The 18,552-nt window shown below is 47.8% G+C and overlaps 1 protein-coding gene across 1 annotated transcript; it reads right to left on the bottom strand.

Moving 5' to 3' along the window:
- Positions 1-13,354: 13,354 nt before the first annotated feature.
- On the bottom strand, positions 13,355-17,631 carry LOC123156644 (two-component response regulator ORR24-like). The gene is made up of 7 exons (XM_044574782.1): positions 17,493-17,631; positions 17,250-17,402; positions 14,917-15,276; positions 14,813-14,829; positions 14,189-14,426; positions 13,488-13,840; positions 13,355-13,393 (listed from the first exon to the last, which is right to left on the bottom strand). The coding sequence occupies exons 1-7, from the start codon at positions 17,629-17,631 to the stop codon at positions 13,355-13,357; spliced, it is 1,299 nt and encodes a 432-aa protein (XP_044430717.1).
- Positions 17,632-18,552: the final 921 nt, after the last annotated feature.

Here is an 18,552-nt window from a genome sequence, read left to right as displayed (position 1 = left end):
AGATCACATCGACAACAAGATGGTGATTCTCAAGTTCCTCCGTGTCGTCCCCAGGCAGTACAAGCAACTGGCCTGGTCCATCGAGAGTTTGGTGGATCTCTCCACCATGACGATCGAGGAGCTGGTAGGGCGGCTCAAGGTCGTAGAGGAGCGGCGACAAAGCCGAAAACTGTGCTAGCGGCGAACTACTGCTCACCAGGGAGCAGTGGGAAGCACAGCTTCAGCAGCGCGGCCGCGACGGCTCTTCCGGCAGTGGGGGAGGCGCCCCCACAGGAAGTAGAGGTCGTGGCAGAGGCGGAGGCCGCAACCAGAGTGGCAGCAGCAACCGCGGTCGCAAGCCAAGCCAGGCAGGGCGAGGCACTGGCAACGGTGGCAAGTGTCGCTACTGTCACATGCCGGGTCACCGGATCCGGGATTGCCACAAGAGGAAAGCCGACGAGGCAGCCGCGGCAACGGCAAACCTCGTCCAGGCTGACGTGGACGGCGGGCCGGCAATGATGCTGGCAAGAGTCGAACCCGTGCAGGAGAGCTTGGCGTCTCTCACGACCACGGCCCCGACCACCACCCATTCCCTGCAGGAGGCACGGAGCCCGTCCATGGGAACCATCACTCCAGTGATAGGCCACACCTCGACAACAACGTTCTCGGGGCCTATCGACTGGGAGGCGATGAAGGCCCGGGTGTGGGGGAGCCACACCCCGGCGACGGCGTCCCCGACAACCTCGGGACCCGACAAGGTCGCGCAAGTTGGCGCGGCAATGATGCATATGGCGGTCCATGCTCCGACCATGATGCTGGCGACCATCGACTCCGTGCAGGAGCGCACGGAGACTCAGGTCATCCACAACCCAACGCCGAAGTGTTCGAGGTCCACCGTGATGATGGGAGATGGCTCCCCGACAACAGTGTGTGCGTGCAGCTACGTCTTCCTCAACGAGGAGAGAGACGTGACCACACCCATGCTTGCAGGCGGCAAGCAAAGTGAGGGTTGGTTCCTCGACACTGGCACCACGAACCACATGACTGGTTCGGTCGACGCGTTCGCGGAGCTGGACCGCTCAATTACCGGGAAGGTGCGGTTCACGGACGGATCCATGGTGGAGATCCACGGGCGCGGGACCGTCGTCTTCGCCGACAAAGGGGGTGACCGCGAACGTCTACTTCATCCTGGCGCTCACGAGCAGCGTCGTGAGTGCCGGACAGTTCGACGAGGGGTGGTTCGACATCGGCATCCAGCGCGGTGTTCTCACCGTGCACGACTAGCAGAAGAGGCTGCTCATCGAGGTAACCCGCCGCCGAACCGCCTCTACAAATTCTTCTTTCAACCCGTACATCCTGTGTGCCTTGCCGTGGGCCATGTCACCGACGCGTGGCGTTGGCATGCCCGGCTAGGACACCAGCACTTCGACGGGTTGTGAAAGATGGCGCGAGGCAACCTCGTTCGTGGGCTACCTCACATCAAGCACGCCGACGAGTTGTGTGATGCATGTCTTGCGGGGAAGCAGCGGCGTCTGCCGTTTCCCGAGAAGGCACGCTATCGGACGCAGAAACCCCTGGAGCTGGTTCACGGGGACCTCTGCGGCCCAATCACCCCGGCAACGCCAGGAGGGCATCGCTACATCCTACTACTCGTCGACGACTACAGCAGGTTCATGTGGGTGCTGCTCCTTAACTCCAAGGATGAGGCGGAGCGAGCCATCGTCAAGCAGCAAGCAGCAGCAGAGGTCGAGTGCGGCCACAAGCTGCGCGTGCTGCGCATGGACCGTGGCGGCGAGTTCACGTCGGCCACGTTCTACAAGCACTACGACGAGAAAGGGGTGCAACGTCACCTCACAGCCCCTCACATGTCGCAGCAGAATGGCGTCGTCGAGCGGAGGAACCAAACGGTGCTCGGGATGGCACGCTGCATGCTCAAGGCAAAGCAGGTGCCGAGAACGTATTGGGGGGAGGCCGTGGTCACGGCTGTCTTCATCCTCAACCGCTCCTTCACAAGGAGCGTCGATGGCAAGATGCCTTATGAGGCGTGGTACGGAAGGAAGCTAGATGTACGCTTCCTCCGCACCTTTGGCTGCGTCGGGCATATCAAGATGGCGCGCCCACAGCTGAAGAAGCTCGACAACAGGAGCACCCCAATGGTGTTCATGGGCTACGAGACGGGCTCTAAGGCGTACAAGATGTATGACCCCATCTCAAAACGTGTGCATGTCTCTCGCGATGTGATCTTCGACGAAGACGCGCGATGGACTTGGGAGGCGTCGGGGGAGGCCCCGGCAAGCAGCTCCTTTACCGTGGAGTACCCGATGTACTCTACGACCCCGGGAAGCAAGACCTCGGGAAGTGCCACCCCGGGAAGCTCGGGAGGTGTGGATCCAGGAACAGCAACCCTGAGAACACCGTCCCCGGGTACGGTGTCGCCAGACACCACGACGTCAAGCAACGTGGGTCCCGGGAGGCAGTTTGCAACCCCGCCAACGGCGAGGTCGGAGCTGTTCGACGCCAACGACAGTGTTGGCGCCCCCCCACAGGTTTCGGCGCATGGGGGATCTCCTCGGCGAGGCTGCGGCAACACCGCAACAGCCCGAGGATGAGGACGTTGATGACGACGAGGTCCTGCATCTGATGGCCGGCGAGGAGCCGACCACATTCGCAGAGGCCGAGCAAGAGGATTGCTGGCGCCACGCGATGCTGGACGAGCTGGCGTCGGTCAACGACAATGCCACTTGGACACTCACCACACTGCCTACTGGGCACCGAGCCATCGGGCTCAAGTGGGTGTTCAAGGTGAAGAAGGACAAGCACGGTGCCATTGTCAAGCACAAGGCGCGCCTCGTCGCAAAGGGCTACGTGCAGCGTGAGGGAGTGGACTTCAAGGAAGTCTTTGCTCCGGTGGCAAGGCTGGAGTCGGTGCGGCTCATCCTTGCCGTGGCCGCTCACCGCGGGTGGGAGGTACACCACATGGATGTCAAGTCGGCGTTTCTCAACGGCGACCTTAACGAGGAGGTGTACGTCTCCCAGCCACACGGGTTCGTTGCCAAGGGCCACGAGCAGGGTGTGTATCGACTACACAAGGCCCTGTATGGTCTCCGGCAAGCCCAAGGGCGTGGAACGCCAAGCTCGATGCAAGCCTTGCATCCCTTGGGTTCTCACGCAGCGTTTCTGAGCATGGCGTGTACTCGCGTGGCACCGCGAACACGCTGCTCATCATCGGCATCTACGTCCACGACCTGGTCATTGTCGGGGCAGAGCCTAAAGAGGTTCAACGCTTCAAGGGAGAGATGCATCGTCTCTTCAGCATGAGCGACCTTAGGCTGCTTCGGTACTACCTTGGGCTGGAGGTGAACCAGGAGGGTGGTCGCATCACAATCACGCAGACGGCCTACGCTACCAAGATGCTTGAGCGAGCAGGCATGAAGGACTGCCATGCCGTGCACGCTCCAATGGAGGCACGACTGAAGCTCAGCAAGGAGAGCTCCGAGAAGACGGTAGATGCTACGCTCTACCGTAGCATCATCGGGAGTCTCAGGTACCTCATGCTCACTCGACCGGACATCACGTTTGTTGTCGGGTTCCTGAGTAGGTTCATGGAAGCTCCGGCAAGCGATCACCTGGCTGCCGTCAAGCACCTGCTCTGGTACATCGCGGGTACGCTCACGCAGGTATGCGTGTATCGTCGTGGCGACGGTGAGAGATTGGTCGGGTACAGCGACTCCGACCACGCTGGTGACGTGGACTCCCGGAAGAGCACCTCGGGCATACTATTCCTTCTCAGAAATAGTCCCGTCAGCTGGCAATCGGTGAGGCAGAAGGTTGTCGCCGTATCTTCGTGCGAGGCGGAGTACATCGCGGCAGCTACAGCGGCCTGTCAAGGCATTTGGCTTGCTCGCCTTCTCGGCGAGATGCTGAATCAGGATACCGCCCCTGCGCTCATCTTCGTCGACAACAAGTCAGCGATTTCCCTCTGCAAGAATCCAGTGCTTCACGACCGCAGCAAGCACATCGATCTCCGCTATCACTTCATACGTGACTGCGTCCAAAAAGGCACGATGATAGTGGAGTTCATCCGGACTGGTGAGCAGAAGGCGGACATCCTAACCAAGTCAGTTGGTCGTGTCCGGTTCCAGGAGCTGCGCGACAAGGTCGGGATCATCGACACCAAGCTCCTTCGACAAGGTTGAGGGGGAGAATGTTGGGTCAACCTTGGTCAACAGCATTTACACAGATGCATGCATGGTTGCATGTCGGCAACAGCAGCAGCAGCAAATTACTTACCTAGGAAGTAAAACGGCAGGTCGGCAAGTCGGCAGCACTTGCGTGACTTACCAGTTAAGGCAAGCTAGCTAGTAACTAGTAGTAGTTTCTAGTCTAGTACACGTATGAGCTGAGGTGGGCAGCTAGTAGAAATATCTTAGTTCTATAGTCGGTTTGTAATCACCTATAAATAGGTCCCAAGTCCCCCCGTTGTAAGTCAGGGTGGACGAAACGAGCGGTCCTTCGGACCGGCTCGTAGCCCGCTCGGTCCAGGCCGGCTCGGTCCTATCCCGACGAAAAATACAGCCGGTCCGAGCTGCAGATTCCGGGCCGAAAATTTGTCGGTCCGGTCCGGGCTTTCACCGAGCCAGCTCGCAGGACCGACAAACCGATACATCGGCATGGCGGGAACGTGGCGGGAGCACGGTGAGCACCAAGTGGGGCATGGCTGGGGCTTGGCTGGGGCATGGCGGAGCTCTGGCGAGGGCGTGGCGGGGCTGTGGCGGGTGCATGGCGACCCAGGCGTGGTGGGGGCGCAAGAAAACTACTGTCGTCTACGTCCGCCACCGTGGGGCTGTCGTCCGCGCGGCCACTGGACTCTCTGGCCCCGGTGACCTTGTCCATTGGATGCGCCAGAGTCTGATTAGTCGTCTCAGCCAAAGAAATCAACGTGGGAGGTCCTACGTCGCCGCATCGATCATCGTCCCTTTCGTCTCAGTTCACTGGCCGTTTGTCGCCGTTGGGCTGCCATTGGTGATGTTCTTGGTTACTCTAGCTTCCTTTGGTTCTTCTGTAGCTTGCAGACATCTTGCCGATGAGCTGCGCTTCCTCTAGCCGGAGCAGCCGTCATCGGAGCTCGAGTGCGCGCTCTGGCTTGTGTACTGGCCGGTCCTCTCGGTCTGGCCCGGGCTTTGCCGCCGCCGGTCCGGTCCCTAGAAACAGGACCGCCAGACTGGTCGGTCCGGTCCGGCTCGGTCCGCCGGCGGCCGGTCCAAGTGACGGCTCGGTCAGGGATCGGATCGGCTCGGACCGTGTCCACCCTGAGTTGTAAGCATTCCATTCCAATCAAGAAAGGCATCAAACCACTCCAGTATTCCTCCTCTGCTCGTGAGTGTGTCCTCCCATTACGTGTGTGTGAGTTCATCTGTACGTGAGTGAGAGTGAGAGCAGCTTGTGTGCAGCCGCTGGTTTTAGCTAGGCTTCCTCTGTTAGTACAAGTGAGAGCTAGCTAATTGTAGTTTTTGGCCAACAGGCAGAGGCCGGGCAGAGACAGCGGTGAGAAGGCGGGGTCTCCTTGCCTGTGAGGCAGAAATGGCGCACGACGAGTCCCCCGCAAGGAGAGCTTGTAGGCAGGAGGCGTGCTCCACAGGGAGATATGTCGGCCTGGAGAGGAGCACGGCGGAGCTGCCCCGTCGTGCTCGCCACCAGCAAGCTCCAGTCGGTGGAGGCAGTTGCAGTCGCCGGCGCAAGGTATTTTTATTCGCACCCGTGCTGTCGTCGCTGTCATATTTTGTTTCATTCTATGTGTGTCTGCCTCCCCACGCTTTTGATTCAGTTCGTCGTGATTCTCGCCGGTCTTAGACCTTCGTCGCAGGGGTTGGTTCAGTTCGCTGACTCTGGCCAGGATGGTTTTGTGTTAGCTTAGTTTAACCGTGGCGATTTTTTAAGTGGTTCATCAGAAAACCCCCCTGAAATTACCTCTCCGTGCGTGTCATCCAATCCCCAAATTTTCCCTCACCAAGTCCACGTTGTCTTTGGATGTAGATCCCTTTTTGTTTCTACGAAGTGGGTGTGTGTGTGGTGACTGGTGAGTAGGTATATGTCTACATTTTCGGCATATATTGTTTAGGTGGGCAGTCCTAATCTGAAATTTAGTTCATAGTTTGGTAGGTGTGTGTGTGTGTGTGTTTCGATCAGTCATTCAGTTCACAGCTGCGGCCAGGTATAATTGTTAAGAAGAAGAAGATTAACAAGGGGAGCTCAAGTGAAGCTCCTAGGGTAAGAAGTAGTTTAGCAGTAGGTGAGTGGTTTTTTAGCAATAGAAGAACAAAGTGTTTGCTCTGTTTATGTATGTATGCATGTAATTCTGCTACTGTAATTGCAATTTTTGGCCTGCCTCCATTTTGGGGAATGACAAGATCCCAATATGATACCCAACAAGGAAATTAGTATTTGTGATCTTTGTACTTTTGAATGTGTCATTTCCGGCCATTTTGGGATCTGAAATTCAGAATTTGGACTGACTGTGATCTCTGTCCTAACTTGGGCATTTAGCTACTGCTGGAACTGCAAATCACAATCAAGGAGGAGATAAGGATTGTGATCTTGTACTGAATGTCCAAACCCTTTAGGGCTGCTATAACTAACTTTTGGGTACCTGTTATATCATCTTATATTTTGGAGATGATTTAGGGGGGGGCGGGGGGGGGGGGGGGGGGGGCGTAGTGGTTTGCGATATTTCCTCTCCAATGATGATATTTTTTTTGTTCTGCTCTTGATTATCGTATCATCTTACAATTTTTGTTTTTTGCCGTGCATGATTTGTTTTTCAGGGCAGAGTTTTGGAGCAAGCTCACACTGTTTTTTTGTTGATGTGATTTTTAGGTTTAGGCTGTTTGTTCTACATCATCATTGGTTTGATTTTTTTGGTCTGCCTTATTTCTTGTTGTAGTACCTCCAAACAGAGTTTTATTGTCGCTATGTTTGCATTCAGGGTCAATCAAAACAGTAAAAATTCATAGCCCCGTGAAGTTTCTCTGAATTCTATTTTTATCTGGACCTTTTTTTTGTCCCTTCACAAATCTCAAGAACTCGACATGTACCACGAGACGGGCGGCGACCATGATTTGTTTAGTTTTCCAACAACGGCTACATTTATTTTTCTGTCAGTTTCCACACAACTTGCAAGACATCAAAAATATGAAGCAATTTTTCATCCCTCCTTCGACCTGCATGAATGCAACTTCTTGGCTTCCAATGCACATATTTTATGTATCTTCATTTGCACTGCTATTCACATGTAAAATTCAGTCTTTTTTAGGTACTGTACGAACTCAAGAACAGATATGTGAGGAACAAGCATCAATCATGAAACCAACAGATATGTGAGCACCATATCTAGGTTTCCATATCATTCTTCATCTATCAGTCCATTTATTCAGTTTTGAGTTCTCAGCCTTCATTTAGTTTTCTTGTCATTCATCCATAATTTTTTTGTCAGATTGTCTAGTTATTTAGTCCAGTTATTTCATTTTTTAGTCTTCATTTTTTCAGTTTTTCTAGGAGGATCTTGTCTATGTATTTTCATTTTGTATTTTTTATTCTTCAGTATCTCAATTCTAGTTTCAGTCTTGTAGTTGATTCAGGTTTTTAAGGCATTCTTATTTGTTTGTCTTCCTCAGTTTTGTCTTCAGAATGTAGCTTTAGTCCATGTTGATTTTTGTCAGTTTAGATTTTATTGGTTTCCATTCTAGTGATTCTTACTCCTTTCCATTCATCGGTGTTTATTTTCTGTTCAGTCATTAGATCCATTATCATTTATTAGTTTTTTTCTGTAATTTCCTTTAGTTCACTTGTCATTCATCCATTAGTTTCTCAAATTTTGTTTGTGTGCTAGTTGTCATCAGTCTTCAGACATTGATTATTATTTAGTAGTGTTTTTGCACTAGTAGAAAAACACCTATTAATCCCGGTTGGTGAGGGCCTTTTGTCCCGATTCTTGAACCGGGACTAAAGGGTCGTTACTAATACCCTAGACCTTTAGTCCCGGTTCTAACATGAACCGGGACAGATGGGCCTCCATGTGGTCGGTGCGCCGAGCCCAGGCAGGAGGGCCTTTGGTCCCGGTTGGTGGCACCAACCGGGACCAAAAGGCATCCACGCGTCAGCATTTCAGTGGCTGGGGTTTTTGTTTTTTTTTGAAAGGGGTGGGGGGTGGGGTGGGGTTTTTGGGGGGTTAATTCAGGTGTTTCATATATTGTGTTAGCTAGCTAATTAATAGAGAGAAGTGTCCTCTCTTATGTCTGTGCTTGGTCGACACTACGTACTATACATAGAGAGGCCCTCGACACGCTATCTAGTAAGAAAATAAAGGGAACCATTAAGTACAAAAGTTCGTCATGTATACCGAGAGAAGTGATCGATCGACCTCTCTCCTTCTCCGAGAGATTGGTCGAACAACAAGTTTTCGTATTATCTATCCCACGCTACTGACTACATACATATACAATATGTAATATCTCTTACAATCCCCTAGCAATTGAAATCAACTTCGACATGGTATTCTCCGACGACCAAGGTAACAACTGATCCAACGGCATAATGATACCAAGCCTCGGTATGAATGGCATATTTTCTAATCTTTCTAATCTTCAAGCGCATTGCATCCATCTTGATCTTGTGATCATCGACGATATCCACAACATGCAACTCCAATATCATCTTCCTCTCCTCAATTTTTCTTATTTTTTCCTTCAAGAAATTGTTTTCTTCTTCAACTAAATTTAACCTCTCGACAATAGGGTCGGCTGGAATTTCACGTTCAACAACCTCCAAGATAAATAAAATATATGTCACATTGGTCGGCATAATTGTCATAAACAATAAATGAACCAAATAGTTATGAAAAGATAATATATACCACATCCGAATCATAGACAGGACGAGGGCCGACGGGGGCGGATACCAAAACCATCGCACTATATAAGATGCAATAATAAAAGTAAGAAAATAATACAAGTATCTATCTAAACATACAAGTAAGAATATTTTTTCTTTCAGAAAGAAAATAAGAACAAGAGGCTCACCACGGTGGTGCCCGCGATGAGATCGGCACGGGTGATCGATGACGGTGAAGACGGGGACGGGGCGTGACTGACCGCTAAATCTAGACAAATATTAAGGAAAATGGAGCTTGGAGGTCGAGCTTGGAAAGGAGAAAGCTTAAGTAGTGTGGCTCGGGCATTCCATCGAACACCTTGTGTGCATAGGAGGTGACCTAGAGCACCACCAAGCCCTCTCCCCCTCAGCGGCCAGAAAAAACAGAGCAGTGTGCTCTGCTCTTACGTGAGGGGGTATATATAGGCACCTCATTGGTCCCGGTTGGTGGCATGAACCGGGACTAAAGGGCAGCCTTTGGTCTGGGTTCAAGTCACCAACCGGGACCAATGGTGGTGGGCCAGGAGCGAGGCCCATTGGTCCTGGTTTGTCCCACCAACCGTGACCAAAAGGTCCAGACGAACCGGGACCAATGGCCCACGTGGACCGGCCGGCCCCCGGGGCTCACGAACCGGGTCCAATGCCCCCATGGGTCCCGGTTCTGGATTGAACCGGGACTAATGGGCTGACCCGGCCTGGACCTTTGCCACCTTTTCTACTAGTGTCAGTCATCAGCCTCAATGTATTCCCTATTATCAGCGTCCATGATTCCAGTGATTACTCTTCAATTTTTCAGTTTGTCCATGATAAATTTTTCATTGATTTACGGAAATTAAAGATGACTGGTCAGTGTTTCAGTTTTTAGTTTTCAGTTTCAATCATCTTCATTGTAGTTTTTTTTTCAGTTTTTCAGAGTTTTCTTCCGTTTAGATATTTATTTCTCAGTTTGTTTTGTTGGTAGGCATTTTTTGTTCGAGTGTCATTCCTCAGTCTATTAGGTTTCTTCAGTATATATGTCCTCAAGTTTGCTCCAGTTATTGATTTATGTATTTCATGGTTAGGTTCAGTGACATTTTCAGTCTTATTCAGGTTTCAGTCATTTGTACCTTTCTCCTCTCTTTTTTGTGAGTAATCTGTAGCTTTCTCCTGGTACTCTTTTCTTCAGTGGTAGGTTAGTTTGCTAGTTTAGCATTCATTCAGTTTTTAGTCTATCTATATTTTCTCGTTTCACTTCTTTAGCCTTCATATTTAATTCGTCACTTCCTTTTTTCCGGATGGTCGTATCACATTTAGCAAGGATGGCTGGGAGGAATTCACGGAGGAGAACGACCTAAAATAGGTTGGCCGAGTGGTGCTAATCACCGTCAGGAATAGTGCATTGGACAATCTAGACATGATGGTTGTCGTCGACCTGATTTAAGATTACCATCAGTGTTAATGCTCTAGTTTTTGCCGTTGTTATCTATGTCTTACTGCTGTTAGCTGTCTATGTCGCTCCGCGGGATGGATGAACTATGTGTCTTCTCTCTTTTATAGGTATCTTTTGTTTGGTTATGTATGGCACTGTCAAGAACTATTTTATATGGGGCCTGAAAACCTTTTAACTGCTAGTCTATTTGGTTAGTGTTCAGCTTGAACATGAAGGCTTTTTGTGTAGTTTTTATCAGTATTTTGTATTTTTTTGGACCGACCATTTTTTCAATGCTGGGAGTAACTTTTCAATTATTTGAAATTCAGTATTCAGTATACTGTCAAATTCAGTTATGTCGGTAAGATCCAACTCCTCAGATCATTGTGTTTGATGGAAGTTCTTTTGTCCAGTTTTCAGTGTTTTGCAATTTTTTTCATTATTGTTCGGAGTTGTTTGGTGTGGGTCTTCAGTATGAAGTTTTAAAGCAATAACCACATTTCTACCGCTAGCATTCGTCATCTTCCTATTTTTTCTGAAAAGAAATGGGATTATCTCTTGTCACTAGTACTCCCTCCGTTCCATAATGTAGCGCATATCGATTTTTTGAAAGGTCAAACTTTGACCAAGTTTATGAAGAAAACTATTTATGTCTACAATCCAAATATATGAATTATGAAACTAAGTCTTATGATGATTCTAATGATATATGTTTGGCATTCAAGATGTAAACATTTTTCTCCACAAATTTGATCAAAGTTTGTGACGTTTGACTTTTCCATCAGTATTGTTTTACTTCTTTGCTTATATCCTTATTTAGCCATTCTTTTGACTTTGGTTTTATTCGTCTGTCAGTCTAGTGTCTGAAGCAGTAGGTATCAAATTCAATTAACAGATTTGTGTTCAGTGTTAGGTGCGGTTTTCAGTTTCGTCAGTTTTCAGTTCTGTCACCTAACGACATTCTCCGTTAGGTCTGCTTCGGTTATCCCCTTTCTTTCGGCGGAAAGGAACACATAGCAAAATGAGGCGGCCATTCTGTAGGAGCAGCGACATGGGAACTCGGATGTTGGCGGCGGCGGCGCAACTCCACATATTCATCCTCCCCCTCTTCTTGTGATCTTGATTTGATTCATATCCGACTCTTCTAATTCAATCAGAGTTATGTACCCACTTGCAATGTGACTAAGAAAACCGCAGACCAGCCATGTGACTAAGAAAACTGCGGACCAGCAATGTGACTAAGAAAACCGCAGATAAGTTGCAATGTGATTGGTCTTTTTCTGATGAAAAATAAAACCATGGTGCTGGAGGCCCTGTGGCCTGGTCGGTCGACCAGCCACATATCGTAGAGCACCCTCACCTCTATGCCTTCGGTCTTGAGCACGATGTCGACAGACACATAATGTTTGTTGTCCTCCTATGATCGTCCAGGTAGAAGCGGACGCGCCAGTCGTAGCCGCCGACGGCGAAGGTAGCGGACTCAATGGACTTGCCGACGCCGAAGGCCCTGTACAGGTTGTACCCGTCGATCTTGAAGATGTGCGTCCCGTGTGCAGCCTCCAGGGCGCAGGTCGAGGCCGTCCGCGTTAGTAACCTCTCAGACGCGGCCATCGTGGCCTCTAGGTGAGGTAGAAACTAAGCGCGGTGGGGACAGTGGCGGTGATGGGTGCCACCGGGAAGGGGAACGGGCGACGGGGCGAGTCAGAAGGCAGAAGTAGCACGACGGGTGGTGGGAACAATGGATGACAAGTTGGCAAAAAGAATTTTGCAATGACTGCCGCGCAAGAAGAGACGGAGATATATGGTGAAATTGTTCGTCCTAACTTTCCCACGACGGATTCCTATTCTAGCTTACCACCCCCCCCCCCCCTTGGAAGCTAAAGTTGATGGATGTCCAATTTCTCGTGGACAAAGTTGCAAGCAAGTTATCAAAGTATGATGGCCACAACATCACCACCATTGGACGTACGACTCTTGTCAAGTCCATGATCACATCCCAAGTGGTCTACCCCACCACCCCGTTGGTCATCCCACCAACCATCCTTCACAACGTCAACAAGCTGGTGAGAGCTTTCCTTTGGTCCGGTTCGGACAAGAAAACAGGGGCCAAATGCAAGTTGAATTGGGAGTATGTTTGCCAGCCACTTGAGTACGGAGGTGTTGGGGTCGTCAACACACACAAGTTTACGAGGGCTCTCCGGTTGCGATGGCCATGGTATGAATGGAAGGATCCCACCAAGATGTGGGTGGGAATAGGAAACCCATGCAGTAAGGAGGACCTCAACTTTTTCTATGCTTCCACCATCATCACCGTTGGTAACGGTGTGAGGACCCCCTTTTGTGACTCTCCTTGGCTTCTTGGGCGAAAGCCTAAATACATTACCCCGCTCATCTATGAAGCTTCCAAGAGAAAGAATTGGAAGGTGACGGAGGCCCTAAAGCACAACGCTTGGATTCTCAAGATCACCCCCACCACCACCACCACCATCACCACCAATGTCTCCGTTGAGCACATCATGCAATTCTTCGCTCTATGGATGATTCTAAATGAGGTCCATCTTTAGTTGTCTTTAGTTGTGGCTTCTAGTGAAAAATTCAAGAAAAGCTATGGATGAAGAATATACGGCTCTAATGAAGAGTAACACATGGCACTTAGTACTCCACCTCGAGGTAAAAACATGATGGGCCAGAAACAAGTTTATCCCAGGTATAAAGTGTGCCTTCTTACCATAGGCTTCAAGAAACATTAATGTTTTGATTATCAGGATGCTAAAGCTAGTTTAAAAGCTTCTACCATAAGACTTGTATTAGACACAACAATCTCCAAAGGGTGGTGTCTATGCTTGTTGTGCAAAACATGTCAATTCTCAATGTTATGCAAGAGGAAGTGTATCTCAAAGAACCACTGGTATATGAAAATGGCTACACATATCACTATGCTTGCAAACTTGTCGAAGCACTCTATTTCCTTAAAGAGTCCCCTAGAGCATGATACTCTTGATCAATCATCTCACGCATATGGCGGCCTAACGTACAGAACTATCATGCTTCTTCCATGATAGCAACATCTCCAGTGAAATCCTACATTGAGAGAAAAGTGTTATTTAAGTACACATGTCCAACTCAATAATTCATATGCAGCACATAGATTCGTACAAATGAGAAAAGTTCTTACTTCCACGTGCATGTTGGAAAACATATCATCCATTGAGAAGGCATTGATTTCATTCAAATGATCAATAAGAGGTTGCTGATTAAGTGTGCCTTCTTGCATAGGAAAAATGCTAGCTCTATCCCCACCATCATGTAGCCGGGTCAATGAGATGAAATCATCTGTCTGAAGGTTGTGAAGCATCAAAGTAGTTCTTTCACTATTGACCAGATGAGTATCATTAGTTGAAGTTCTACTTGCATCAAGTGCAGAGCTACCGTTCCACATCGTTCCTACTGAGCTTATGTTGCTTGCCATGTTGAATGGTGCCAGCCGCTCAGTGAAGCATCCCATTGATGTGGTGTTGCTTATGAATGGTGCCTTTTCATTTTGCAGAGGCAGCCGGCCAGATGACGTTGCATAGCTCTCTAGTTGGTTGCTATGTGGGAAGTTCACCTGTGATGCGACAAGGGACCTCCCGCCACCAATTGTTGTGTTTGCAAATGAACTTTGAAGATTGGAAGGGGTTTTGCCTTTGCTTATCTCCATTAGCTTGCCACGCATGATGTCACGACGGGAATTACTATAATTGAATGAAGGAAATTCATCTGACATTATCTCATTGGGTATGTTATCATATTGGCTGACGGGAGGGTCAGCAAAACCTGTGAATCTTCTCGCATCCGACGGTAGTTCCCCAACATACTTCGGCATTCTACCATCATGGAGGTATGACCCCATGTAGAAGTTGCTTTGGATGTTCATCGGCGGAGCCAAGTGATCCGTTGAACCATACTTGTTTGTACTCCAAGAGGCAGTGCCACCAGAGGACACACTCCATCTTCCATGTTCATGATTATGCATGAAATTGCCCTTGTTGTTCATGTTGTAAGATGAGTTCCATCTTTCATATGCATCACCAGAGGGATTTGACTTGACTTTTTTTAAGTGCAATCTATACTTCTAAAATAAAAAGATAGACAAAATAACAAGGTATGAGATGGATGATCATCGAAAAAAATAACGTAAACATGTGAGTACAATAAGAACTGAAGATGTTGCACGGGAAAAAAACTCCTAAAAATATGGGGCATGCATTATATGAGATAAGCCTCGCATTTTAAGGGACACAATTAATTAAAATTACACTTCATGGTAGTTGCATTGCTAGAGCTTTGACTGATATGTTCCCCAAAAAATGAAAGCTTTCACTTATATATGAAAAAATGTTAGACTACGAATAATAGTAACAAAAACATAGAAATTAAGCATAAAGGTTGAAAATAAACCTGTAGATGACTCGCAATGTTCTCTCTACTGAGGTAATCCACATTCATCAGCTCCAATACCTTTTTTGGAACAGCCCCTACAGTTATGTAATAAAAATTATAATGAAAATATCGAGCAGCCACCAGCATTGTCGATGAATGAGGCACAAGATGTGAATTCTTACTATCAAGGCCGATCCGGTTGATAGCTTCTAGAAACTTGTTATGCAGCGCAATTGTCCATGTCATCCTGGGCTTTCTGTGGATGGCGGATATATGTGTGCCCTCATTGTTCTTGCTAGAATCATCTCCGCCATTTCTCTTATTCCCTGAGTACTTACTCTTGTTAGTAGTCGCTGGTTGAACTCTCTGGACATCATTGTCATGATCGCTGATGTGGCTTATTGCTTTGGGATTTCTCCGCCTTTGAACATGTTGCCATATGTTTTTGAGCTCATGGGTACAGACCGGCTTCACCATAAAGTCGGACGCGCCATGATCTATCCCCTTCATCACAACCTTCTTGTCGCAATCAATGGATATCACTGCATGCCATAGGACCAATGACTTAGATTTAGGATTCAGAAATTCACACAAATCTATGAAGTGGACATATGTTTTGGTCAACGTGCCTATAGACAGAAAAGCATTTCAATGTACAGTTTTATAATTCTGCTTCAATGCAAACTAAATGGGAAAAATTCCACACATTCAATAGGAAGATACGGAAACAAAGGCTAAAACAATAACAGTAACACAATGCATAAGCCATATCACAACATGTTCCATGCAGGGAACTCACATCATCATGTCTAACTATATATTGGTGAACCTGAAGATCAAGTACTATTATTGGCAGTCAGCCATGTTTCTCTAGCGTAGTAGGTAACATCTATCGGCCCACGTAACGCTTAAGAATTTTAAGTGATCACACTCATATTAGTTTGTAAACGTTAACCACCATTGTCAATAGCTTTTTTTTATTACAGCTAGCTAATTGTTTGTGCTTGGCACGAGGGCATACATATTCTACATGATAATTTCCACACTTAATGTGGTCCTCCTGTCCAGTGCTCAATGATACTTTTCATAATTAACGTGATACTCCCATCCAAAGAATGATACTCTCCATAATTAACATGGTCCTCTCGTCCAATGCTCGATGATACTTTCCATAAATTAATGTCTAGATAATTGACATGTGTAATTAATTATATAGCTAATTAATTGCATGCAGTTGTGGGGGAGGCAGAGATTGGGCAAGAATTATCTCGGACGATTTTTGTGCATTAATAGTAGAGATTCATGAAAATAAGTATGTGTGGCTGCACTTTCTGTGAAAGTAATTTGACTACAAATTAGTGTGCTTATTCAAAGTCAACAAATATGCAGTAGTGTAGGTATTACTCATGGTTAACCTACTCGATGTATGTACTTAAAAGGGGCACTCCTACTTTACATGCTATTCTTGAGAGTAAATTGTCATAAGGAGTAACAACTTTAGGGGGAATGAAGATGAGTAGTAATATTAATAATATCAATACAATTTGCAAAAAAAAAATCAATACAACATAGGTATTTCTTAATTGTATTATTCATGCAACCCTAGAAAACAGATGTGGCGCAATCATATACCTTGTGTGATTGGTAGAACGTGAATTTCAATATTAGCTTTGAAAACAACTAAATATAACTTGGTCACATCATGAAATATGAATAGATTATAGTTTTCGTTCTTATAGTTCTTATAGGTAGGATTTTACAATTAATTGAGATGATATAAAATTAAATTCTAATTGTCCATAAATACAACCATCGAACACGTGGATAGTGGGGTCTAGATTACATTGGAGTGATAGAGACCCTCGCTAAGCCAAACTACTCATTTACAAAATTAAATTCTAGATAGTCCATAAATACGTCCATCAAACACGTGGATGTGGAATCTATGTAACATTGGAGTGACACGGACTCTCACTAGGCCAAATTAGCCATTGGAGTGACCATGTCTCTAGCCTACTAAACACTATCAACCCAATTATTAAAAACAACAATTGGGATCTCATAATCACATGCTATCCACGTTTGTTCCCCATCCCCTCTATCCATCCGATCTGATGGATGGATGGTTAGATAGGATCCCATTGGTTTGGGCTAGAAACCGACACTACGTCCCCTACTAACGCATGTGCCGCTCCACCTCCGCTTTCCTATCCCACTCGCCATCCGATCAGACGAGTGAACGGTTAGATGGGACCCCGTTGGTTCCGACTCAGTGGCGATCCCGTTCTTTAGAACTCTTCCAAGTTAGAAATAGAGTGTGGGTTTTATGCATGTGTATGTGGTTTCATAAAATGGTCCTAAATATATAGGATCTCACACGCTGCCCAAAGAAATTAATATCCTCTCAAGGTATCAACAAGATTGAGCAGTAAAAGTACGTTCTCAAAAACAATTGTCAGTTCTCATGGATGCAAAACTCAAAAATTGGACTTCGGATTGAGAGCAGTGAGAGTACTGATGACGGGCAGATCCATCTCGAGGCGGATGAGCTCGAGGAGCTTGAAGCCGTCCATGTCCGGCATGCGCACGTCGGTGATGACCAGGTCGAACTGCTGCTTCCCCGCCATGAGCATCCTCAGCGCCGTCTTTCCATCCATCACCGTCGTTGCTGCATAAGCATTATTCGCGGAGAAACAAATAGATCAGAAGGCCCCGATTCTAGTGGACTATGGCCAAGTGGAGGGGTCAAGAGACTCACGTTGGTACTTGCAGCGGCGCAAGAGGGCTTCAAGTACCTTGAGGCAGACGCGGTCGTCGTCAACGACGAGGATGCGTAACCCCTCGGGAAACTTGTCCTCCGCCGCGTCATCCATCATCTGCCTTCTGTCCCCACCCATCGTGGCCATGTTCTCCGAACTTCTTCCCACCTGGAAAAGCAAACGCCATCAAGAAAAATACTGATTAATCAACAAATCAACACAAACCTCACAGCCATCTAAGAACACAATCCAAAAGGAAACCTCTACCAGCTTCCTCGTCTCAGGAGTCAGGACACAACTGAAGTTAGTGAACAATCCGGATTTCAGAGGAGTGGTGAGAAGGGCTGTAGGATGCAGGGCGTCAATTTATAGGGGTGGAGGGGTCAAGGGAAGGAGTGGAAGTCTTGCGGTCCCCCTGCGTGTGTGCATGCGCTAATTTCTACTCAATAATTTCTGCAGCTACGCCATTTGACCTGGCGATGTCAATGTACGTGTCTGCTTGTGCGGTCGGCCCATGGTTCCTTCCATGAGAGGTGAGCAAAACCACGGCTGTATTGCTGTTTTTTGCTTTTGTTCTTTTCTCACCAAATTTTGCAACACAAATGTTATGATCTTTAATTACAGAAAGGAGAGGCTGAATGGAGAGAGTGTCTTGTCATGGAGAGAGTGTCTCGGTGCTTCCTTTTACCGGGAACAGAGAGATCGTTCATCGTCTCAATGGTCAGATCCCTACCTACCTTTGCATGGCAACATGAAAATGTGGAGGCCTAAACTCAAGATTGGAAGTCTTTTTCCACTTACGACTTTCTGGAATCATAATATGACAAGGGCATTTATCTGAAGATTGAAGAAAAACACTTCACGAAAATAAATTGAAGGGTGCTTCGAACCGGGGAGTGTATTAGCCAAATAAGCCATGGCCATGGCCGGAGCGCGTCTGTGCGCGAGCTGGTCGCGTCGGGCGCCGGTCGGTAGCCGCGTCGGGCCCATGGCAGTGTGTGTGAGTGTGTGTCAGCACGTGTATGTGCGCGTTTCTGGGTTAGTTGCTGAGACGCGCGG

This window comes from Triticum aestivum, chromosome 7B, assembly GCF_018294505.1.
Source record: "Triticum aestivum cultivar Chinese Spring chromosome 7B, IWGSC CS RefSeq v2.1, whole genome shotgun sequence".
In the NCBI taxonomy this organism is placed as follows: domain Eukaryota; kingdom Viridiplantae; phylum Streptophyta; class Magnoliopsida; order Poales; family Poaceae; genus Triticum; species Triticum aestivum.
Note: the sequence above shows the minus strand (reverse complement) of the source record. Positions and strands in the feature narration are given on the sequence as shown.

Coding starts and splice junctions, on each gene's coding strand:
- LOC123156644 (XM_044574782.1), bottom strand. CDS start 17,631: ATGGGTGGGGACAGAAGGCAGATGATGGATGACGCGGCGGAGGACAAG. Junction 15,277..17,249: donor GATGGATCTGCCCGTCATCA/GTACTCTCACTG, acceptor TATGGCATGCAG/TGATATCCATTGATTGCGAC. Junction 13,394..13,487: donor TTTCCAACATGCACGTGGAA/GTAAGAACTTTT, acceptor CTCTCAATGTAG/GATTTCACTGGAGATGTTGC.